This window comes from Vanrija pseudolonga, chromosome 6 (assembly GCF_020906515.1).
Source record: "Vanrija pseudolonga chromosome 6, complete sequence".
Taxonomy (NCBI): Eukaryota; Fungi; Basidiomycota; class Tremellomycetes; order Trichosporonales; family Trichosporonaceae; genus Vanrija; species Vanrija pseudolonga.
This window is the reverse complement of record NC_085854.1, coordinates 1,191,152-1,213,145: the sequence shown is the minus strand read 5'-3', so window position 1 is coordinate 1,213,145 and position 21,994 is coordinate 1,191,152. Positions and strand designations below refer to the sequence as shown.

The window sequence follows — 21,994 nt, the reverse complement described above, 5'->3', positions numbered from 1 at the left end:
CCTGGCACTGGCATTATCAACTATGTAGTATTTACACTCGTCATGTCGTTGCAATGTGTATATGCCTCAATCGTTAAAGAATGACACAGCATGAGCTTTGCCGCAAGCTGCCACTGACACCGTGCGCACGACTGCCGAGTGCCACGCGCGCTCCCTCCTCAATTGCCTCCTGCACCCCGCGGTTCTCTTTCGCCGAGCATTCTGCGCATCAGGTCAGTGATTGTGCTGCGGCACGCACGCACCCAGATACCGGGTCGCTTTGATGCGCTTGGCGACCGCCAAGCCCTCCTCGTATGTCGTTGGTCTCAACGATCGCTGGCTCAGCTTCTCGGCCACCTGCTCGTCTTCACGTAAATCGCATTTGCACGCTGCCGTGTCAGCTACACTCGCACGCCACCACTACACGACCTACCAGTGAGGATGACTTTGACGCCAGGGCAATACTGCCGCACCTCGTCGATCCACTGGGGGGTCAGTGCCCCTTGCAAACACAAACTCACCTTTGTCTCGACGTTTTCCAGTGATGTTGGCATATCGACCTGGTAATGATGAGCTCGGATCGCTAATCGCTTGCCCGCTTACCGAAAAGCAGATCATCACAATGTTGCTGGACTCGTACGACAGTCCTCGTAACCGGTCAAAGTCCTCCTGGCCTGTACGTGTTCCAGCTGCTTGCCTCCAACGTCGCGCAGCACCCACCCGCAGTGTCCCATAGACTGAGCTCGACCTGCTTGTCGTCGATGGCCACGAGCTCGACATAGTTTTCAAACACTCCCAGTTAGCTCCAGTACGACGAGAGGTATTACCTGTAGGCTCGCTGACCGTCAGCATCGGTCACTGCCAACAGTGACTCACTAGTCTGTAGGGAAGTAGCCTGCCCACGAGGTTAGCAGCGGCAGGCATCGTGTCGCCGTCCTCTCTACGCACCCTTCACATAGACGGTCAACAAGGATGTCTGCGCGTCAGCCCGTGCCGCGGTGACGCGCGCGTACCTTTCCACAGCCGCCATCTCCAATGACCACGAGCTTCTTCTGGACCTGTGCGCGTGTCAGGCGACCGACCCGGATAGGTGTGCGGGAGCTCACTTTCTTGCCCCTGTCGGGGTCTAGGGTTGTGGAGAGTTACGCTTGTAACGGATGAATTGAGCACAGTATGCGCCGTACTGTACGATCTCAAAGTGTTTGTCGACGCGTTGGGCGTTGCAATCGCCGCGATTGTTGTTGTTGTTGTTGTTGTCGTTTGCCGCCCAAAGTCAAAGTTGGCTCATCATTCCACGCCATAATTTGCTCCCGCAGTTCCAGGCTCACACGCCACCGCCACTCCTTAGCTGACATCTGTAACACGACTACAACCTTCGCACATTCCACCTCCAATCCACAACCATGAGCGCACCAAAGACCGGCTTCGTCTCGTCCTCGGGCTCGCTCGTCCAGAAGCCCCTCACATCGAGGATCTACGACGCTGCGCAGGACTATGTCGAGATGGCCTATCTCTTCTTTGACACGCTCGTCACGGTGAGCCAGCGTTACCCCCCTTGCCAAGGGACGTCGTCGCTGACACGCATCCTGCAGCCATTCCTGAACCCCAACTCGCGCGAGCTCGACCGCACGAGCCAGAGGCCATCCACTGCCTACCGTCCTAGCGGAGGAAACGGCGGTGGTGGTGGAGGAGGTGGTGGCGGCGGTGGTGGTGGTGGTGGTGGAGGCGGAGGAGGCGACGGAGGCCGTCGTGGCGGCGGCTTCATGACCATGGGAGACATCAACACCCCAAGTGAGTTTGGTGTCGCTACTGACCGCACATGTAACTCTCCTGACCCTTTGCCAGCTGTCAACGCCTGCCGCGCGACCTGTGGCTAAACCAACGGTTCCAGCGGTTGCCAACCAACCCACATGTCACCACCACCGAACCCCAACGTTGTAACTTTCGAGACGAAGATGCATTTTGCACACGCAAGGCGCTGCAAATCAAGATAAAACTAATGGAAACAATGCATGCGCCAGCGCAGCAGCACAGCGATGTACGAAGGTCCGAAATCACGGTTCTTGTTGAGTTAAGATGGTTGACTGCGCTGCGTGACGAGGGGTGCGGGGATCAGCACCTTACGAGCGCCAGAAGCGGCGGTAGCCGCCGTAGCCACCAGTGGTGGTGGCGGCGACGCCGGAAGGAGCGGCAGTGGTGGTAGGGGCAGCGGTGGTAGTAGGGGCGGCGGTGGTGGGGGCAACGGTAGCCTGGCCAGAGGAAGCAGGGACGGAGTGAGAGACAGTCTCGTCCTCATCGCAGTCCTCCTCCTCCTTGTCGTCCTCCTCCTCGCAGTCCTCGTCGTCATCACCCTTGCCGCTTCCCTCCTCCTCCTCGCAGTCCTCGTCGTCACCGTCCTTGCCGCTTCCCTCCTCCTCGTCATCACAGTCCTCGTCGTCACCGCCATCAGTGCCAGGCTTGCCATCGGTACCAGGGGTGCCGTCGGTGCCAGGCTTGCCATCGGTACCAGGCTTGCCATCGGTGCCAGGCTTGCCATCAGTGCCAGGCTTGCCATCGGTACCGGGCTTGCCGTCAGTGCCGGGCTGGCCGTCGGTACCAGGCTTGCCGTCGGTGCCAGGGGTAGGCTGGGGGTCGGCAGTGACAGTCTTTGTCTCGGTGACGGTGACAGTGACGGTCTTGCCACAGTCCTCGCCGTCCTTGCCGTCGGTGCCGGGCTTGCCATCAGTACCAGGCTTGCCATCGGTGCCGGGCTGGCCGTCGGTGCCAGGCTTGCCATCGGTGCCGGGCTGGCCGTCGGTGCCAGGCTTGCCGTCAGTGCCGGGCTTGCCATCGGTGCCGGGCTGGCCGTCGGTGCCAGGCTTGCCGTCAGTGCCGGGCTTGCCGTCAGTGCCGGGCTGGCCGTCGGTGCCAGGCTTGCCGTCGGTGCCAGGCTGGCCGTCGGTGCCAGGCTTGCCGTCGGTGCCGGGGTCCTCGTGACCCTCACCCTCGTCGCACCAGGGAATGTCCTCGTCGTCCTCGTCGCAGTCCTCATCGTCACCGTTACCGTTGTCGGTGGGCTTAGGACCAGGGCTGGTGGTGGGGGAGGTTCCAGTGTCACCGCCACCGTCGGTGGGCTTGGGGCCGGGGCTGGTGGTGGGGGTAGCTCCCTCGTCGTCCTCGCAGTCCTCGTCGTCGCCATCGTCGGTGGGCTTGGGGCCAGGGCTGGCAGTGTGGGAAGGTCCATCGTCGTCCTCGCAGTCCTCCTCGGCGTCGGTGGGCTTGGGGGCGGGGCTGCCAGTGGTCGAGGTCTCCTCATCATCGCAGTCCTCCTCGGCGTCGGTGGGCTTAGGGGCGGCCGTCGCGGTCGACGAGGTCTCCTCGTCGCAGTCCTCCTCGTCGGTAGGCGAGGACGTAGGGGCGACCGAGGTCACCGTGGTAGAGGCGGTCGAGCTCACCGAGGTAGTGGCGGCCGAGCTCGCCGAGGTAGGGGCGGCGGCCGTGCCGGAGCCCGAGGAGGAAGGCGACGCGGTGGCAGCGGCAGCGGCGGCGTAGTCATCCCTGGCGACCAGGCGGCCGTTGGGTCCGCGCTGAGTGAGACGGGCGGAAGCCTGGCCAGTGGCCGAAAGGGCGAGAAGAATGGCCCAAACGGTGGGCGTGGAGAAACGCATTCTGTTGGGTTATTCGCGAGTACTTTGAACAGGAAAGAAGGTTGAGTCGCAGTAGTCGTTGTTGGGTTTGGGGGGCACTCTGTGGGGGATCCCAAGGGTGCTTGAAAAGGCCGATAGAGTCGAGAACAAACGAGTGACAAGAGGTCGTAAAGTGGTGTCGAGAGGAGTCCCCGGGACGTCCGATCTGCGATACCAAGGGGGGGCGAGAGAATGGGGTTGTCGATTGAGAGAAAGAGTGTCGAGGGATGTTAAGAAGACAAACGCGACGAGTTGTTGGATGCGATACAAACGAGAGTGAGTCGGTCGTTGGGTCCTTGTGGGCCTGGGGGGTTTGTTGGGTGGGGTGGTGTGCGTCGTCCAGCGCGCGCGCGAGTTGTTGGTGTTGAACAGGACCAGGGACGAGACCTCTACAAGGGGGAAAGGAAGGTACAGGGGGGGAGGGGGTGGGTGCGAGGTGTGAGTAGTGTCGAGAAGGTTGAAGAGACGGGGGTACAAGGCCGACGACCAGGTCAACTGGCACGGCAAGGAGTGACACGGGATGGGAAGGAGAGACGAGAGACACGCACGAGAGACGAGCAAGACGATCACGGTACGCTCAGACTTGGGGTGACATGCGTGCATGCGTGTCGGGTTCAAGGGTTCGTTGGACGGGGCCGCGGGGGGCCTGGGCGGGCACGCGGGCATTAGCCACCAGAGCAGAAACAGCAGACGACGCGACCGAAAGGGCGGGACGGGCAACCAAAGAGACGAGACACCAAGTCATCATTGCCTTGTGCGTGCCGCTGCCGCTGCCGGGCCTTGCGAGTGCCGCGTTCAATGCACACTACAAACTGCATCGACCCGCGCGCCCCACCTTGACGGGTAAAAAAGTCTTGCTCTGGCCTGATGCCTCCCAGTGTGCCATCCAGCTCAGGGACCACCCCTTCCACCCCTGAATGAGACGCGCCCGCGTCACGGACCCTACAGGGGTTAGCTGGTTTCATCAGCCACCCACGCACGACCACTGCGCAACGGTGCACGTCCTTGCTTTCCTGGCCTGGCACTGGCTTGCACACCACCAAACAAAACCCTTGGCGGGGAAACCCTCTTTACAATCCCGAGATGCATGGCGCAGCACACTCATGACAACGTCTCGGGCGACCATGCGCCATGGCTCAAGGGAATGTGCCTTTCAACGCGCGCGCCACACCCTCAGCCCCTGGCATAAGTCGTTCGTCTGCTACCACCCTCAAACCACGCTGCCCCCCCCCGCCGCCGCCGCCGCCGTCGTCAGCCTAATACATAATGCTGTTGCATGCTGCGCATGCCAGGCCCCGCAAGTGGCAGCAGGAAGCAGCGCAACCTCCAGGAGATCAAGACGCCGGCTCGGTCAGTGCGATGATACACGACCTGGTTCCTCGCCGTTGCCATCTAAACAAGACACACGCACCACCGCTTCGTGGCTCTGCTCTCCTGCCAGGCCCGGGTCCTGTAACGGCGTCCGTCGACGGCCATTGCCCTCGCCGTCTTGTTTAGACAGCGCGGACAACCGTCGGCTTGGCTCAGAGGCACCACTTTCCAACAAACACTGCTCCGCTTTTGATTTGAGCAACCAGGCGGCTGCCAAGCACGATCGCACCGTCGGCACGTCGTCAGACCAGCGCGTCGTATCGTGTTGTTGTGCTCGTGCCATGTGCCGTGTGCCGTGTGTGCCGTTTCCGCGTGCCGCGATGCGCGTGCCGTTGCACCCACCCCAAACCGTACTGGTGCAACAGTGGTCCAGTTGGACCAGTCAGTCGCGGTGACAGTCGTGCCACAGTGGTGACAGGTTCCAGTTCCTCCACTCACCCTTCTGTTGCCTTCCCTCTAACTTTCCCACGGATGCCCGCCCCCTCCATTCTCCATTCCACAGCCCACCCACCGTCATGCGACTTTCGGATCCAGACGTCCTGTCGAGGCACGGATCCCAGTCACCGACGGGTGTCATCGCGCGTCCAAAGTCCAATCTCGTCGGAATCGCATCCGTCCGTCTCGCCTCGTCTCGCTCGCTCGCGTTCCCATCGCCAAGGCAACAAAAACAAAACACGCGTAAACAACACAGGAGCAAACACGACGGCATCGGTATGCCATGGCCCTCCTCGTCCGGCACCGATCCCTCTTGCTCGGCCCCAGAAACCTTGTAACGCGCTGTGGCCTGGCTCGACAGTACTCGACCCTCCCTACCCCTCCTCCTCCACATTCATTTCCAAGTTCGTCAAGTTCGGATGCAGACCCGGCAAAGGCACCAGAGTCTCCATCACTCCCATCAGACCCCAGTCCAAGTCCAAGTCCGTCCGAGCTTCCTCTGCTCAGCGATGTCGCAATCCCACTCGGCGACGGCAGTGAGCCAGTGACTGCGGCCTCTCGGCCGAGCACTCTCGACTTGAGCCCCGACCCCAGCCCCAACCCAAGTCCCAACCCAAGTCCCGACTCCAGCCCCGACCCAAGCCCTCCTGACAATGGCACGACCACCACCCCCACTGGAGGAAGCTCATCGGCCCTCGACCGTCTCGACCCCAACGGCGAATACCAGGCTCGAATCAACGAGTGGAAGGAGTCACTGGACAAGAAGAGCCGTGAACTGGCCGACAATGCATACAAGGGCCTGACTTTCCTTGGCCTCAAGGTCAACGAGGCGACAGGATACCGCGAGGTCGAGCTGCTAAAGCAGGCTGTCAAGGACCGAGGTGGGTGTGCCGTGCGATTCGAGCCGTCTTGGCTCTCCTGCTGACACTGTCCAAGAACACGACCTCAGTTCCAGGCGCCAGGAGGCACGCGTCGCAAAGAAAGACTACGAGGAGGCCGTCTCCACCCGTGCGACATCACAGCAGAGCGTCAATGCTCTGCTCGAACGGAAGCACTCGTGGAGCGACAGCGACGTTGCCAACTTCACGTCGCTCGTCAGGTCCGACCATGCCTCGAGGCATGCAGTGACGACGACGTCGGAGCAGCTCAAAAAGTCCGAGATCGACGTCGACAAGGCCTTCACCTCGCTCATGCAGTCAATTCTCGAGCGCTACCACGAAGAACAGGTCTGGAGCGACAAGATCCGCAGCGTGTCCACCTGGGCCGGCCTCATCGCCCTCGCTGCCAACCTGATCGTCTTTGTTGGCGCGATCGCGTTTGTCGAGCCGTGGAAACGCCGCCGTCTCGTAGGGGGCTTGGAGGAGCGCATGTCGGGCATGATGTCGCGCGTCGAGAGCGAGATCAGCCATTTGTCTGCTGCTGTGGCGAAGCTGGATCCCGCGGCCACCACAGGGGCCACCGCCGCCGCCGTTGCGACTGTCTCCCCGACAACAGAGTCCGAAGTTGTTGCCGAGGCACCACAAGCAGCTGCGTCCCAGCAGACTGAAGAATCCGAGGTCAAGCCGTCGCCCACACCCAGCGAGGCCACGACCCTGTCGCCCATCGAACAGCTGTCGGCCGCCGCCCCAAGCTCGTCAAAACAGTCGGAGCTGCTCTCGTGGATTGTTGCCCAGCTGGGCCGCATTTCCCCACCGACGGTCGAACGCGACCTGGGAGCGGCGGGTGTCGCTGGAGCCGTGGCTGGAGCCACAGTGGTTGGGCTGGTCAGCATTGCCGTTTCAGCATTTAGGAGCCGTTAGAATACAACATTGCATCACACATAACTCATGCATAGCGACCATAGGCAGACTACTTTGACAGGCCTGCCTCACGGTCCATCACCCGGGCGTCCAGCTTGACGAGGATGACTGTCCGCTGGGGATACTGGTCCGTGACGACAGTGTGTGCTGTGACGCGCGATGGCTGCGTGGCGTCAGTGAACTTCGCTCAGCCGACTGCAGGCATGGCGACCACTCACCACATCCAGTCCGTCGAGCACGCCCTCTACAATGCCCGCAGTGAACGCCTCACAGCTCAGCTGCGACATGTCCTTGGGGATGGAGATGTGCTGCGTCAATGGTGGCTGGTTCATCGTGATCATGTCTGTTGGCGTCAGCCGCAACCCCTGGACCTTGAACCCACATTCATCCTCGCCCTCGACACTGCGCTCGAGGCCGTCGGCCGGCCGTCCAAAGCAGTACTTGTACACCTGGGTGTGCACGAACTGGAGGATGGGGATCAACCGGTTCTCGCGGCGCGGGTCCTAGCTCGTCAGCCCAAGTCCACCCGCCTACCCACCTTCATCCCGGCAGCCTGGGCGTTTCTCAACAGCAGCAGCGAGAGAACACGCTGGCCCGCCTCGTAACCCAGACTTGTGAGGCTGCGTGCATGTCAGCTCAGTCCCCGCCCCCCCACCCGAGCACACAACCCACCGCTTCTCGAGATCCGCAACGCTGTCCACGTGGCTCTGGGAGTAGGCGACAATCTCGGCAAACAGGAACGACCACGCCGAGAGCGACACCTCGGCCCCGCGCGAGCGGTTCAACTGCCGGTCGAGGATGTTGGCCTCGTTCACGGGCGGCTGTTGCAGGTGCTGCGCTGGTGCTGCTGCCGGGTGAGGCGACGCGCGCGAGTCGCGCACCGAACGGGGCGTCTGCGACACCGTGCTCGTCGACGTGTTGGCGCTGTACGGGTACATCCCCTGCCCGGTCGCGCTTGCTGGTGGCTGTGGTAATGCTGGCGGCATGGTGGGTGGGGGTTGGAGAGGCAACAACAATCAAGGTGAGCTGCTGGGTTGGAGGACGTGGTGGTGGTCGTGGTCGTCATTGAGTCCTCGACAAGCGCGCGCCGGGCCACGCGACTTTGCTCCCGCGTCAAATAGATAATCGCGATCGCGCGATTAGAGTTCCTGACTGACGCCCATTTACACATCCCATAATCCAGTCACATCCAATAACAAAAACTACTACTACCACGTTGAGGGTGGAGCATTCTTTTAGAACGACTTGATGTACTCGGCGAGGGCCTTGACAGAGTCGAGAGTAACGGCGTTGTACAATGAGGCGCGGATACCTGGACCCGTCAGCTAACAACTCGTTCATTGACCCACCTCCAACAGAGCGGTGGCCCTTGAGCTGGCGGAATCCACGAGCCTCAGCTCCCTCAAGGAACTCCTTCTCGCGGTCGCCCTCAATCACAAACGTGATGTTCATCAAGCTGCGGGCGTCCTTCTCCTTGACAACGACACGGAGCTTGCCCTTGGCCTCAGCCTCGTCGAGAGCCGAGTAGAGAGCGTCGCCCTTGGCGCTGTTCGTCTCGGCGATGCCGGCGATGCCACCGCGCTCGGCCAGGAGGTACTCGAGGACAAGGGCCGAGACGTAGATGGAGAAGACGGGGGGCGTGTTGTACAAGCTCTTGTTGTCGGCGAGCGTCTTGAACTCGCTCTGGATAGGAACAGCAGGGACACCGCCGAGCTTCATGGCCTCGGTCGTGTCGACGAGAAGGTCCTTGCGGACAATCACAATGGTGACACCAGGAGGGCCAAGGTTCTTCTGAGCACCAGCGTAGATGATGGCGTGGCGCTCAATCTGAGGGATAGGGCGCGAGAGGAACGACGAAGAGTAGTCGGCAACGATGGGCACACCCTCGGGAACGCGGTCGAAGGGGAAGGCGTAGGGCGACTGAGAGCCGGCGGGAGGGAACTCGACACCGTTGATGGTCTCATTCTCGCAGTAGTAGACGTAAGCGGCCTCGGGAGAGAAGTTGTACTCGTCAGCCTTGGGGAGGGTGGTGAACTTGGCCGGCTTGGTGGTGGCAGCGATGCGGGGCTCGGCGAAGGGCTTAGCACCGGGAGCGGGAGGGATCGAGAGACGCTCAGCCTCCTGGTACGCCTTGGAGGACCACGAGCCGGTGACCACGTAGTCAATGGTAGGGGGAGCGTAGTTGGCGTCGCTGGCGTGCTTCAAGCGGCGGTAGGCGAGGAGGTTGAGGAAGACGGACGAGAACTGGGTGGTGCCTCCACCCTGGGAGAAGAGGACGGCGTAGTTGTCGGGGATCTCGAGGAGCTTGCGGAGGTTGGCTAAGAGCGTCAGTTTTAATCCACACGACAGGTCTTGGCAGCTGTCTCACCCTCGGCACCCTCGATGATGCCCTTGAACTCCTTGCCGCGATGGCTGAGCTCGCAGACGCCAATGCCAGTGCCGTCGTAGTTGAGCAGACCGACGGCGGCCTTCTCGAGCACAGGCTGGGGGAGGGGGCTGGGTCCAGCGGCGAAGTTGTGGATCTGGTCACGAGCGAGGGACATGGTGGTGGTGTGTTTGGGGAGTTAAAGGATGGGTGGAGTTGCAAAGGTTGCTCTTAAATGTTGACCGTGGCGCGCGCGTCGACTCAATGGGCGAGGATGGAGTTGCGTCTTCGGCTCGTCGTCGTCGTTATAGTCGTCATTGCCCGAATAATTTCGGAATTTTAAGTCCCCTTCAATCAACAACCCGATACTGACTCGTCGACCACAGGACACTTCCTAATCTTATCCCCTTAAAACAGCTCATCGAGCACGCAACCGCAACACGATGCGCGTTCGAGTCGGCAAGCAAAGGCTTGCTTTCGAAGGCGCGTCCATTGCGTCACGCTGGGCCTCGTCGTCGGCTCGTCCTCACCTCACATGTGGTCGGCGACAACCGGCGGAGATGGTCCGAAGCGGGCCATTGCCCAACCTCGCAGGCTGCTCGGCTGCTCGCTCTCTAGCGACATCGTCGCGCTTGTGTGACGCAGCCAAGCCTGCCGCTCCGTTGACTCCGTACGAGAAGGACAACGAGCGCGTGCTGGCAGCCGTCACAACGCTGGCCCAGCGGTTCAACACGGCAAGCAAGGCGATAGCAGAGGTATGCTCCTCCGCCATCGCATTTTCCTAACGGTGACAGGCTAGCGCAGATGATAGTGTTCAGGCTCAAGTCGAGCGAGCGAAGCTGGTCAAAGATCTTACGCCTCTGGTCGAGGCGTATAACCAGTACTCTGATATCCGGAAAGTAGGTGGTGACCTTGTGGGACTCTTGTTGACAAGGCTAGGCCGTGGTCGACCTTGAACCACATCTTTCCGACCCCGATCCCGATCTGCGGGAGCTCTTCACCCTAGAGCGCGAGGAGCTTCTCGAGAAGCTGGACGCATTGATATCGACGATGCCCGAGCTCCTGTTACCGCCATCATCGACAGGCCCGCTGGCTACCGTCGTGTCGCTTAACGCCGGAGTGGGAGGATCCGAGGCGTCGCTCTTTACGGAGGAGCTCGCCAGGATGTACCTTCGATTTGCAGAGAAGCGAGGCTGGAAGACCGAGATCATCAGCAAGACGGACGGGCAGGCGGCCAGAGGCGGTGCGGGCTTGCGCGACATCACTGTCAAGTTTGAGCCGGCGCCGTACGCTGCCGAGGGAGACGAAGTCTACGGCTTGCTACGATGGGAGAAGGGTGTCCATCGTGTTCAGCGAGTGCCAGTGACGGAAGCCGGGGGGCGCGTGCACACCAGCGCAGTTGCTGTCGTGGTGAGTAATTTCCCCTTTGCTGGGACAGCATAGCTGACACCGTCCAGGTTCTGCCCATCTACCCCGACACTGGCGACACTCCCTTGGTCGACCCAAAAGACGTCAAGCTCGAAACCATGCGTTCGCGAGGGGCTGGTGGCCAGCATGTCAACAAGACCGAGTCGGCGATTCGGCTTACCCACATCCCGACCGGCATCACTGTGTCAATGCAAGACTCGCGGAGTCAGCACCAGAATCGCGCCTGGGCCTGGGATGTCCTGAGGGCCAGGCTTAGCGAGCGCAGACACAACGAGGAGGTTGAAGCGCGACGTGCAGCCCGCCAGGGCCAGGTCAAGAGCGCAGACCGGAGCGACAAGGTTCGCACCTACAACTTTCCCCAGGTGAGGATTGGTGTGCGTAGCAGCCATCTGACAACGCAGGACCGCCTCACCGATCACCGCATCGGCTTTAATCTAACTGGCCTCAGAGAGGTCCTAGATGGCGATGGGCTTGACATGGTCATCAACGCCCTCCGCAACGACCTAGACAGCCGGCGACTAGAAGCTATCCTCAAGGGCGAAGAGGACTTTGACGAGTAGAGCCGGAGCCGGAGCCTCCACCGCACCAAACAACCATCATATGCATCACTCATCGCCAGCACCGCTGAAGAATTTACGGATATCGCTCTGCTTCTGGTCGTGCGCGGCAGAGCCAATGCCGCCCTTTTGACGGTGGACGTTATCCAGGTGCGAGGTAACATCGGTCACGAGGATCTTGGCGTTGAACGGCGGCAGGCCGTTGAAGTACTCGGGCTGGATCGCAGGCGAGGTTGCTTGTCCCGAGACTTCTCCCTGCCATGTCAGCAAGGCTCTCGAGTCCACCAGTGACCCACCTCGTAGCCGACTTCAAGGCGCGTCCAACCAGTCTGTTATGTTAGAACGCGCTCCACGACCATTACCCTACGTTGGTCATTCCTGGCGTGTGTCAGCTCCCGTCTCAATGTCCCCGCAAGCTCTCCCCTCACCTCGGTACTCCCAGGCGTTGATGCCCTCGGGGCGACGCGCCATGATGGCACTGATGAACTCGTGGTTGAAGATGCCGTGGGCGACAAACACGAGGTGCTTCGAGCTCGGGAGCTGTCCCTGGCTCTCCTTCAGAGCAGGCTCGACAAACGCGGCGATTCTGTGAAGAGTAAGAGGCGTTGTACTGTCGATGCAACCGACTTACGCCTCGTTGGCACGCTTGCGGACGTCGTTGAGGGTCTCGCCCTCGGGGAACTTGAAGTCACGCCCAGGCATGCGAGTGTAGCGGCCGTTTTCTGTTCCGAAAGGCTTGCCCTCGGCTGTTCATGTCAGTGCCAAGCCAAGGCTGGCTCCACTCACCAACGCCAAAGTGCTGCTCCCTCAACAAGGGGGACTCGGTGAGCGTCGGCTTCGGGATGGTCTCGTTCTGCTCCTCAATCTGCTGGGCCTGGGCAGCAGAGTCAGTCGATAGGATTGTCAGCAACGGAAGATCTTACAGTCCAGAGAGCGCGCTTCAGAGGAGAGGCGTAGATTGCGCTGATCTCAGTCGTAGCCAGCGACGCTCCCAGCGCCTTGGCTTGCTAGTCGGGGTAAGGTCACAGCGTACGGTTGTTATGCTTACGTTCATGCCTGCGATCGCGCGTCAGAAATCTACTACAAGTACATGTACGTACCATGATTTGACAGCGGAGCGTCCTGCCAGCCGGCCCACACGGCGCGGACGTTGTCTGAAGGTCAGCCGGAGGAAGGAGTGCTGGACAGGAGAGTCGGACACACCAGTTGATTCGCCGTGGCGGACCTGTTAGCCAGAGGTCAGCGTCGACCCAACGCCCCCGCGCCGCGCCCACTCACAATGGTGATGGTGATCATATTGATAGTGTTGCAGATGGACAATGCAGTCAATGAAGAAGCCGAGATGACTTGGTTTTGGTGTGTCGAGTGGGGTTTCGGCCCACAGGTACCCGGGTGGGGTTGTCGGAGGCTCGACTCCCTCGGCTCGTAACGATCCGATCCTCGACGTCGTAGCCTTCGCTGACGCGCAGTTGCCATGGTCAATCAATCACCGCGTCGTCACCGCGCAGTCCGCTCTGCCCTGCACGCGGCGGCGCAAGTAACCTGCCTGACTGACGTCGACCCTGCATAGCTGCTGCTATGTATTGCTGCATCCACGATTGTTGCCACACACGTGTCACGTGCAGCGGCCCATTAACGATGATGACACGGCTTGACACGTCCATGGCCTCCATCTCCACCTCCACTTTTTTGTTCACACTCCCATCGAGGCATTCACAAACAACGACAACAGATACGTGTCCGAGCTAGCATCTCCACGTCAGCACTCAGCACATCAACACATCTATCACTGCACCATTGTTTTTGTTGTTGCCATACATCGGCCCACCCTGCGACGAGCTCTTCTAGATCACCTCACCCTCGGAATCCAATGCCACCATCAAAGGGGCACGCGCAGCTGGGGCGGCCACTGCCCAAACTCTTCATCTACACGTCGATTCCCATCGCCTTGACATTGATAGCACACCCGCTACTTCCGCTCTTTCTCCCGCAGGACTTCCTGAACAAGTTCCCGCTCCCCCCGCAGCCAACGTACCCCGCACTCCAGGCGAATGTCGGCTTCGCGCTGCTCGCGTTCATCGGTGCGGTCTTATCAGTTCCTGAAGTCGGTGAGGCCTTCATCGCCAAGGGCCTCAAAGGTTGGGATCAGCTCAAGAAGGGTAGCAACAGGAATACCGGGCCTTGGATGTAAGTGGCAAGTTTATTGAGCTCTAGCTCACCTTCAGCCCAGAATGCCTCGGCCTGCCGTGCGCGTCTCTCTACTTGCTCCTGATGATGCTCTTCATTCCGTTCCCCTTCTCCCACATCTTCCAGGGCACAAATGGTAACGGGCCTGGACGTGAGGCATTCCCCAAGGGAGAGGTTGGTGTCTCAAGGTTGTCTCCATCATTGTGCTGACTAGTACTAGCTCACGCTCTACCTGTCGTCTCTTCTCTCGCTCCTGACGGCCACGATGCTCGGTTTCATTGATGATCTGTTCGACATTCGCTGGCGGCATAAGCTCCCGATCCCGCTCATTGCCGCTGTGCCTACCCTGGTCGTCTACTACGCTGAGGGAGGCTGGACCTGGGTCGTGCTTCCTGAAAGCCTCGGAAAGCTGCTTTCGTATCTGGGTTTCTCTGGATGGGAGGGCACCAAGTCCATTGATCTGGGTGAGAGTCTACCGCCTGACGTAGGCTGACCTCTCAAGGCTTCCTCTACTACGTTTACTTGGCTCTCCTCCCAACCTTTACGACCAACTCCATCAACATTGTCGCGGGAGTCAATGGCGTCGAGGTCACGCAGGCCTTTATCATCGCCCTCTCAGTCGCCTTCAACGACCTTCTCTTCCTTCCCATCTGGCCACGCTGGCTCCTGGTTCTCCTGGGAAACGTTGGAAACCCAGATGAGGGACGAATGCTGTCTTGGGCAGCCGGCGAGGTGGTTAAGCGTCATCTGATGAGCCTTTACTTTATGGTGCCACTGATCGGTGTCTGCGCTGGTTTCCTCTGGCACAACTGGTGCGTCACTCACCACATGGAGAGCTTGCAGCGCTGACGGAGCCAGGTATCCGGCTACTGCATTCCCTGGCGACACGTTCTGCTACTTCACCGGCATGGCATTCGCAGCTGTCGCTATCCAGGGCCACTTCTCCAAGACGATGATCTTGTTCTTCTTGCCCCAGATCTTCAACTTCATCTTGTCATGCCCCCAGCTGTTTGGACTAGTCGAGTGCCCCCGTCATAGGTTGCCACAGTAAGTCCCATGTGCCTGTTGTCATCTAACGTCGACAGCTTCAATCCCTCCACTGGCCTGCTCACGCCATCTCGCGTCGTCTTTGACAAGGCGCCACCATTCAAAACCCGGATCACTCTGGAGATCCTCGAGCTTTTCGGTTTGACAGAGATTGAGCGGACGCCAGTCCACGAGGAGCCCTCCAAGTCTGGCGAGTCGAAACCCAAATCGGGCGCCAAGAAGCCAACCAGGATCGTCTCCGCGAGCAACCTGACGATTCTCAACTACCTGCTGGTGGTTTTCGGGCCCATGCACGAGCAGACCCTCTGCCTCGCGCTTGGAGCTGTCCAGGTGGCGTCGAGTGTGCTCGCCTTTGGGATCCGGTACGGCGTGGGCTCGCTGGTGTACGGCGGAGACAGGAGATAGTTATGGTACATTGCATACAGTAGAGCCATGCAAGGGCCATCAGATCAGACCATGCTAGTTACGGAACTGGAGGTTGAAGCCTCCGCCCGCTTGCTGATCCATCTTGAACATGTCGGTGCTGAGGCCAAAGCGGCCGAGAATGCCGTTACCCAGCTCCTTGAGCTTGGCGAGCATCTCGTCCTTCTCCTTCTCCTGCTGAGTGGTGATGCGAGCAGGAAGGGAAGCGAGCGTGCGCTGGATAGCAGGACGCTGTCCCGACGCCTTGGGCAGAAGGGTCAAGAGCAGCGTGTAGTCTGCCCACATCAGTCCAGTGCTGCACCCCAGATTCTCCTCGCTCACCTTCCTGCGCCGACGAGAGGGACGACCACGAGCCAAGCTTCTCGTTGGCAGCCGCCCTCCGCTGCAGCACCTTGACGTAGTGAGGGTCAAACTCGAGGGCTAGTCCAGTTAGCACATACGCAGAAGCAAGTCGCCGTCAACACACCCTTGGTACACGCTTCGACTGCCTCCTTGTGCTGGTCCTGTCCCAGTCAGTCTCTTAACCCCGTCACGATCACTCGCAAACACCACCACGTACCAGTGCAACGTACACGGCACCGAGGTTGCCCCACACCGCCTTGGTGCACTCGCGGATGCCGTCCTCGATGGCTATTCTCTCGCTGTCGTCGTCGCCACGCCCCACGTCGACAACTGCATCGTCGTCCACCTCCTCGACAGAGGCTTCGGGTGCAGGTGCTGGCGTTGGTGTCTGCTGGCAGTCGGGTAGGCTGTCCAGCGCTGAGAGATACGACTCACGCGCAGCTTCCAGACGCTGCGGCTTGGCGGTGAAGTGCTTGTTGCCAGTCTCTTTGAGCTGTGTTGCTGTCGCCAGCAGTTTCTGTGAGCGACAGTCAGCACAAGCTCGAGCGGGATGGTACACCAAGCCGACAGACAGACCTTCAACTCGGCGGCAGTGAACGTGACTAGCCCTGCAGCGTCCGTCTCCACTCCCACGTCTGGGAGCCCCTCGGTGCCGTCCTCGGCGTCCTCGGTGTTCTCGTGATCACCGCGGCCAGAGTCGCCGCGAGTCGAGTCGCCTGGACCACCGCTGCTACTGCCGCCCTTGTAGCGGTGAAAGCCCGTCGTGGCCCATGCTGGCGGGTCAAAGGCCTTGGGATCGAAGGAAACGGCTTCCTCTTCCTGTTTGGTTAGGTCAACCATGGCGGAGAAGAGTGGGTGTGGAAGAAGGGCAGTTGTTGAAATCAACACCAAATTGTTCAACAACATTGAAAGCCGATGACGTTGGACTTCTCATTTGCTGCCGTTGCTCGCGTTGTCTGTCTTCGACGAAGGCCGTCCTTCGAGGCAATGCCAGCCAGAATGCATTTCTATAGCTAGAACACATCCTGGTTTATCTACTAGATTGTGTTTTCATGCATGGGCAATGATGACCTGCCCGTCCAACACTTTTACTTAGAGCGAGGCCTTGATGAAGCCCTCCAGGCCTCCATTGACCCACAGCTCCTGAACACTACGACCCACGCGGCCAGAGGGGTAGAACTTCTCGCCCTCCTCGCCCATGGTAACAGTCACGCCGCCACGGCGAGTGTCCACACGGATGCGCCAGTCCTCGGGGATGACAGTGAGCTCTCCGTTGAGACCACCCTTGCCACGTTGACCGTCAAGAGCAAACCGGGCAGTCAGATCCTCGACGAGCGAAGGAGCCTCGACACAGATGAGACCGTTGTTGATGCTGTTGCGCTTAAAGATGTCGCCAAACGAGCCGCAGATAACCAGAGGAATGCCAGCGTGCTTAATGGCCGTCGCTGCTTGCTCACGGGACGAGCCGGTTCCGAAGTTGTAACCCGAAAGGAGAATAGGGGTAGGTGCCGACCCACGAAGAGAGCGAACGGTGGAGGCAAAGGATGGGTCATAGTTTTCCATAACGACCTCAGCCTGTCGCTCAGGGGTGATGTCGTCCTGGTAAGTGTACTTGCCGGGGTACATGCCATCGGTGGTGAGGTTGTCCTGAGGGGCGAACACAAGAGGTCCCTCGAAGTACTCGGGGAAGCCATCAAGGAGCGGTTCGGGGTCCGACGTGGAGACAGCCGCCTGAGGAGGAGACTCGACAATCGAGAACTTGGGGGTCTCGTATTGAGGAAGAGCAGCGAGGTCAAGCGAGTCGGGTCCCGAAATGTAACCGTTGACGGCCGAAGCAGCGACGACGGCGGGCGATGCGAGGTATGCAACCGCCTCAGGGCTACCCATACGGCCCTTGTAGTTGCGGTTTGTCGCACTGATGCCCACTTCGCCCTTCTCCAAAAGGCCAACACCGAGACCGATACAGGGGCCGCAACCGGCAGGGAGGGTCTTGGCACCAGCCTCAACCAACGCCTGCCAGTCACCAGCAGCCTCGGCGTCCTCCTGAACGCGGCTCGAAGCAGCAGCAATGTAAAACTCGACGCCAGGGGCAACCTTCTTTCCACGAAGAACGGCAGCGGCCGAAGCGATGTCCGAGGCACGGGAGTTGGTGCAAGAGACAAGGTAAGCCTTGTTAATCTTGATAGGAGGGTCCAGCAACTTGGGCAGGGCAGTAGCAATCTTCACCGAGTTGGGGCCAGAGACATGGGGGACCAATGTAGAAAGGTCCAGAGAGAGCCTCGCCGCGTAGTGGGCTCCGGGATCAGCTGCAAGCTGCTCCTGGAGGCTTGCGCTCAGTCGAGTGTCGTTCAGACGAGGGTGACCAACAGCGCCGGTGGTCGCAGATGAGGGAGAAGTGAAGCCACGCAGCTCGGCCTTGCGGATAAGGCCACGGTACCAGTCGATGAGCTTGCCGTCGACAGGGAAGACGCCGGCAACCGCTCCCCACTCAGTAGTCATGTTGGCGATAGTGAGACGCTCGTCGATCGACAGGTGCTCAACACCCGAGCCAGTGAATTCGATGGCAGCGTTCAGAACCTGGTCCTGGTTGAACAGTCCAGCAAGAGCGACAATCACATCCTTGCCAGTGACTCCTGATGGAAGCTGACCGTCGAGGGACACGGAGACGACGCGGGGAATCTGCCACCAGAACTTGCCAGTTGCCCAGATGCCACTTTGAACGGTCAGCATTGCGCAACACAACGTCAGTGGGACTCACGCCGCATCGGTGCGGACAATGGCAGTACCGAGACAGCCGACACCGCCATAGTGGTTGCTGTGGCTGTCACTGGCGACGACCATCTTGCCAGGGAATGCGTATCCCTCCTCGACGACAATTTGGTGGCCGATACCACGTCCCGCGGGGTAGAAGTCGACGGCGTGCTCCTTGGCAAAAGCCTCAATGCGCTGGTACTTCTTGACATTGGTCTCGGACTTGTTCTGAACATCGTGGTCGAGGGTGAAGATGGGCTGGCGAGGGTTGTCTAGCTTGGAGCACTCGAGCGACTTGAACTTGGAGATGACCGGACCGGTGTTATCGTGGGTCATACTGCATGCATCGGTTAGCATCAGACTGCGCAACTCGATCTGCTATCGGTCAAGACATACACATGTTCTGGGCGGATCATCACATAGTCGCCCGAGTGAACCTTGGTCCCTTGAGGCAGGTCGACGGCATACTTTTGAACAATCTTCTCAACCAAAGTCTGGGGGTTTGAGATTGTGGCGTAAGTCCTGTTGAACAGCGACAGCCTCGGCCTTCCGATCAACCTAAGAATGGCCATTTTGCGAAGAGGGAGGAGTGAATGAAGAGGAAAGGTCGGACGAGTTGGCCCGGTAATTGGACTAAACTGGTTGGCCAAAGCGGCTCGAGTGATTGATTGTTGGTCGCTACTGTCGCGTCGGGACAAGGACAAACGAGTCGACTTATCGGGGGCCGTCGCTTCAGTCGCCGTACAAAAACAAAGAAAGGCCTGCCAGTCAAGGGAGTTGAGGAGCCTATTTAAGATGCAAGCCTAATCAGTCCCACTGAATTAGAGTTTTACGTATAGATCCCGTTTGCATTCCATTCAAAAGTCGCCTGGCGGCTGGCCTGATGGGGCACTGCTAGCAGGCAGCAGGTGCAGCGCAGCAGTAGCAGCACCCTAGCTGTACTGTAGGTGGGTGGCCCTCGGCCCTCTCCCTCCCACTCAATCTACGGTGCCGCCTGCCCTGACTTTGTAGGACGTGCGACGTGCACGCACTGCCAGGTCAATCAATCTTGGACCCGTCACTCAAGTCCAGTTCAAGTACTTACACGTCCCACAACTTCTTTCGGACCGACGACCCACATCGCCAAACAGGTCACACAACTTGGCCTTGAACGGCCGTGTCTCTCTTTACACCAACCACATCCCCAAAGGAACCCTTTCTCCTGTCGCTGGCGAGGTGCAGACCACCCCCCTTGTCCAACGTCCACCATGGCGCGTCAAATCAACAACTTGTCTCCTCGCGGACGTATCGCTGCCATCGCCGCCGCTTTTATCACACTCGTCTTCCTTCTCCACCTCGTCTTCCCCGGGTCAGACTCGCTTCTCTCAAGCACCCAGCGATGGACCACGGCCTCATCATCAGTCCTTCGCTCAAAATTCCTGCGCGCCAAGGCCAAGGCACCAAGGCCACCCATTCACCACCCGATCCCCAAGCTCATGGCTGATGCGCGCGAGTCCTACGACTCAAAGGTTGCTCGCCAGTCCAAGAGCCTGGACGAGGCTGTCAAGGAGTACCAGCGGCGGTACAAGCGTGCTCCTCCCAAAGGTTTCGAGATTTGGTACGAGTTCGCGGTCGAGAATGACGCCGTCATGATCGACGAGTACGACAACTTGATCCGCGATCTTGAGCCTTTCTGGCAGTTCAACGGCAAGGAGATTAGGCAACGTTGCATCGACGTCGGATACCTCCCCTCCGTCGACCTGGTCCGCATCTCGAACGGTACTACGCGTACCATCGACGTCAGCAAAGGCTTCGACGACTCTGAAGTTGGCGCGCGTGCCAAGGGTTTCCGTGTCATGCTGGAGAAGTTCCAGAAGCACCTCCCTGACATGGACTTCCCTATCAATGAGAAGGCAGAGGGTCGTATCCTTGTTCCTTGGGAGGAGAAGCTGTACTCGAACCTCACGGCGGATTCGTCAAGTGAGTTGATTCAAGGTCTTGCAGTGAGCTTTGAGCTGACATGACTCTCCCCATTGCAGAGGGTATCGAGCACGTACTCGGCGGCAAGTTCTATCCCGACTGGCGTGGCGACGGCAACGTATGGGAGTCGTACCGCCGAACCTGTGACCCTTCGTCGCAAGCTCGCCGCCTCTTTGGCTCGCTGCGAGCGCAGCTCAAGGATGGTCAAGTCCCTATTTCTCGCCTCGCCAACGCTGGCATCTCGTCCCAGATTGTTGACGAAGACTTTGCGTTCTCGGAGACTGTGGACGACCGGTTTGACTTTTGTGCGCACCCTTGGGCACACTACAGCCAGGGCCACTTCTTCTCCGACTGGCGCACCATCCATGCCCTGTACCCAATGTTCTCGCCAGCGAAGGGTGCGGGGTACTCGGACATCATGATCCCCAGTCACTACTACTTCTCGTCCACCAAGCGATACACCTACGGTTGGGACCCTGTCAACATGGAGATCAAGGACGTTGATGACATGGAGACGCCCTGGGAGGAGAAGGCCGATGACATCTTCTGGCGTGGCGCCACCACTGGTGGTGGCTCTACGCCATCGGGATACCTTGCCCAGTATCAACGTCACAGGTAGGCTCGCTTTGGTGAATATCCTATTGACGATACCAGGTTTATCAAGATGACCTCGGACCAGTCCAGGGTGAACAAGACCGTTGTGTTCGCGGACCCTCCGGGAACCAACAACTTCATCTCCGCGTCCGTGCCGATCGGGGAGCTCAACGACGAGATGATGGATGCAGCTTTCACCAAGGCTGTGGGCTGTATCCAGTACCCCGGAGGTTGTGACGGGATGCGCAAGGACCACCGTTTTGCGGACGCGATCCCCCTCGGCGAAAACTGGCGTCACAAGTATCTCATCGATCTCGACGGAATGGGTTATTCTGCCCGTCTCTTTGCACTGGTAAGTCATGCAATCTTGATTCCCACATTCCAGATATTGACGCCCGTCCCAGTTGAAATCGGAAAGCGCCGTCTTGAAGTCGACTGTGTACACAGAGTTCATGTCCGACTGGCTCCAGCCTTGGGTGAGTATTCAACTGGTGGGCGGGTGCTAACGTCGTTTAGCTGCATTACATCCCGGTTTCGCAGTTATACAACGAAATTTATAACATCCACGCCTTCTTCTCGGGACCTTCGCCGTCAATGTTGGCCGCGGCAAACACAACACGCGACCAGTTCCAGTCGGCTGGTCTCAGCACGCGTAAGCTTGATGGCGACGCCGAGTTGCAAAAGATTGCCAGAGCTGGCCGCGAATGGATGTTCAATGTCGGCCGCAAGATTGACATGGAGATCTACGTCTTCAGGTGAGCTGCGCTCGGCTATTGTTTGGTAGAGTTGAGCTAACAAGCTCCCACAGGCTTTGTCTCGAATGGGCGCGCCTCAATGCCGATGACCGTGATGCAATGAACTACGGGGCGTAGCGCGAGGCGCGGGAGGAGTAGATACGATAGTACATAGACCTGATCAACCCAACCACCGTGATCGATGTAACCCTGTCCATGCTTGGTCGAGCGCGCCTCGATGATGTCTCGTTGTGTAAAGGAAGGTATAAAATGTTGCCACCAGGTTGTTGACGAGTATCATGGGGCCCCGCACTCGAATTTCAAGACTTTGAAGGTGAAGTGCCCAAAACCAAAGGAC

General features: G+C 59.4%; 12 protein-coding genes across 12 annotated transcripts; 5 read left to right on the top strand and 7 right to left on the bottom strand.

Annotated features, from left to right (window-relative positions):
* Window positions 1–38: 38 nt before the first annotated feature.
* On the bottom strand, window positions 39–1,208 carry RHO3 (GTP-binding protein Rho3). The gene is made up of 11 exons (XM_062774775.1): window positions 1,086–1,208; window positions 993–1,037; window positions 928–955; window positions 856–874; window positions 807–817; window positions 700–771; window positions 583–653; window positions 501–539; window positions 413–464; window positions 243–368; window positions 39–201 (listed from the first exon to the last, which is right to left on the bottom strand). Exons 7-11 carry the CDS (start codon window positions 595–597, stop codon window positions 74–76), a joined length of 360 nt encoding a protein of 119 aa, XP_062630759.1. The 5' UTR covers window positions 598–653; window positions 700–771; window positions 807–817; window positions 856–874; window positions 928–955; window positions 993–1,037; window positions 1,086–1,208; the 3' UTR covers window positions 39–73.
* Window positions 1,209–1,366: 158 nt separating this feature from the next.
* On the top strand, window positions 1,367–1,980 carry LOC62_06G008245 (uncharacterized protein). Its single transcript, XM_062774774.1, has 3 exons — window positions 1,367–1,514; window positions 1,572–1,770; window positions 1,825–1,980. The coding sequence occupies exons 1-3, from the start codon at window positions 1,383–1,385 to the stop codon at window positions 1,854–1,856; spliced, it is 363 nt and encodes a 120-aa protein (XP_062630758.1). The 5' UTR covers window positions 1,367–1,382; the 3' UTR covers window positions 1,857–1,980.
* A 119-nt stretch (window positions 1,981–2,099) lies between these two features.
* Window positions 2,100–3,626, bottom strand: COL6A5 (Collagen alpha-5(VI) chain; the record flags this gene model as incomplete). The annotated part of the gene is made up of 1 exon (XM_062774773.1): window positions 2,100–3,626. The coding sequence occupies one exon, from the start codon at window positions 3,624–3,626 to the stop codon at window positions 2,100–2,102; it is 1,527 nt and encodes a 508-aa protein (XP_062630757.1).
* A 2,014-nt stretch (window positions 3,627–5,640) lies between these two features.
* On the bottom strand, window positions 5,641–8,256 carry trs31 (Transport protein particle subunit trs31). The gene is made up of 6 exons (XM_062774771.1): window positions 7,922–8,256; window positions 7,788–7,869; window positions 7,632–7,752; window positions 7,468–7,592; window positions 6,383–7,412; window positions 5,641–6,327 (listed from the first exon to the last, which is right to left on the bottom strand). Exons 1-5 carry the CDS (start codon window positions 8,233–8,235, stop codon window positions 7,299–7,301), a joined length of 756 nt encoding a protein of 251 aa, XP_062630755.1. The 5' UTR covers window positions 8,236–8,256; the 3' UTR covers window positions 5,641–6,327; window positions 6,383–7,298.
* On the top strand, window positions 5,734–7,249 carry SHE9 (Sensitive to high expression protein 9, mitochondrial; the record flags this gene model as incomplete). The annotated part of the gene is made up of 2 exons (XM_062774772.1): window positions 5,734–6,331; window positions 6,387–7,249. 2 exons carry the CDS (start codon window positions 5,734–5,736, stop codon window positions 7,247–7,249), a joined length of 1,461 nt encoding a protein of 486 aa, XP_062630756.1.
* A 155-nt stretch (window positions 8,257–8,411) lies between the features above and the next one.
* On the bottom strand, window positions 8,412–9,899 carry serC (Phosphoserine aminotransferase). Its single transcript, XM_062774770.1, has 3 exons — window positions 9,618–9,899; window positions 8,599–9,567; window positions 8,412–8,561 (listed from the first exon to the last, which is right to left on the bottom strand). The coding sequence occupies exons 1-3, from the start codon at window positions 9,790–9,792 to the stop codon at window positions 8,485–8,487; spliced, it is 1,221 nt and encodes a 406-aa protein (XP_062630754.1). The 5' UTR covers window positions 9,793–9,899; the 3' UTR covers window positions 8,412–8,484.
* A 275-nt stretch (window positions 9,900–10,174) lies between these two features.
* Window positions 10,175–11,602, top strand: prfA (Peptide chain release factor 1; the record flags this gene model as incomplete). Its single annotated transcript, XM_062774769.1, has 5 exons — window positions 10,175–10,369; window positions 10,409–10,513; window positions 10,554–11,024; window positions 11,072–11,404; window positions 11,444–11,602. The coding sequence occupies 5 exons, from the start codon at window positions 10,175–10,177 to the stop codon at window positions 11,600–11,602; spliced, it is 1,263 nt and encodes a 420-aa protein (XP_062630753.1).
* Window positions 11,603–11,647: 45 nt separating this feature from the next.
* On the bottom strand, window positions 11,648–12,895 carry SPCC1620.13 (putative phosphatase; the record flags this gene model as incomplete). Its single annotated transcript, XM_062774768.1, has 10 exons — window positions 11,648–11,854; window positions 11,896–11,928; window positions 11,967–11,977; window positions 12,028–12,185; window positions 12,231–12,345; window positions 12,386–12,473; window positions 12,523–12,602; window positions 12,700–12,753; window positions 12,803–12,824; window positions 12,878–12,895. 10 exons carry the CDS (start codon window positions 12,893–12,895, stop codon window positions 11,648–11,650), a joined length of 786 nt encoding a protein of 261 aa, XP_062630752.1.
* A 424-nt stretch (window positions 12,896–13,319) lies between these two features.
* ALG7 (UDP-N-acetylglucosamine--dolichyl-phosphate N-acetylglucosaminephosphotransferase) lies at window positions 13,320–15,287 on the top strand. The gene is made up of 6 exons (XM_062774767.1): window positions 13,320–13,786; window positions 13,825–13,960; window positions 14,007–14,250; window positions 14,289–14,598; window positions 14,645–14,833; window positions 14,872–15,287. Exons 1-6 carry the CDS (start codon window positions 13,470–13,472, stop codon window positions 15,236–15,238), a joined length of 1,563 nt encoding a protein of 520 aa, XP_062630751.1. The 5' UTR covers window positions 13,320–13,469; the 3' UTR covers window positions 15,239–15,287.
* Window positions 15,264–16,476, bottom strand: TTC1 (Tetratricopeptide repeat protein 1). The gene is made up of 5 exons (XM_062774766.1): window positions 16,175–16,476; window positions 15,816–16,115; window positions 15,723–15,759; window positions 15,578–15,676; window positions 15,264–15,531 (listed from the first exon to the last, which is right to left on the bottom strand). The coding sequence occupies exons 1-5, from the start codon at window positions 16,436–16,438 to the stop codon at window positions 15,293–15,295; spliced, it is 939 nt and encodes a 312-aa protein (XP_062630750.1). The 5' UTR covers window positions 16,439–16,476; the 3' UTR covers window positions 15,264–15,292.
* A 106-nt stretch (window positions 16,477–16,582) lies between these two features.
* On the bottom strand, window positions 16,583–18,973 carry LYS4 (Homoaconitase, mitochondrial). Its single transcript, XM_062774765.1, has 3 exons — window positions 18,746–18,973; window positions 18,357–18,686; window positions 16,583–18,311 (listed from the first exon to the last, which is right to left on the bottom strand). Exons 1-3 carry the CDS (start codon window positions 18,919–18,921, stop codon window positions 16,691–16,693), a joined length of 2,127 nt encoding a protein of 708 aa, XP_062630749.1. The 5' UTR covers window positions 18,922–18,973; the 3' UTR covers window positions 16,583–16,690.
* A 369-nt stretch (window positions 18,974–19,342) lies between these two features.
* CXT1_4 (Beta-1,2-xylosyltransferase 1) lies at window positions 19,343–21,855 on the top strand. Its single transcript, XM_062774764.1, has 6 exons — window positions 19,343–20,308; window positions 20,368–20,923; window positions 20,963–21,254; window positions 21,307–21,378; window positions 21,419–21,657; window positions 21,711–21,855. Exons 1-6 carry the CDS (start codon window positions 19,597–19,599, stop codon window positions 21,772–21,774), a joined length of 1,935 nt encoding a protein of 644 aa, XP_062630748.1. The 5' UTR covers window positions 19,343–19,596; the 3' UTR covers window positions 21,775–21,855.
* The last annotated feature ends 139 nt before the right edge of the window (window positions 21,856–21,994 follow it).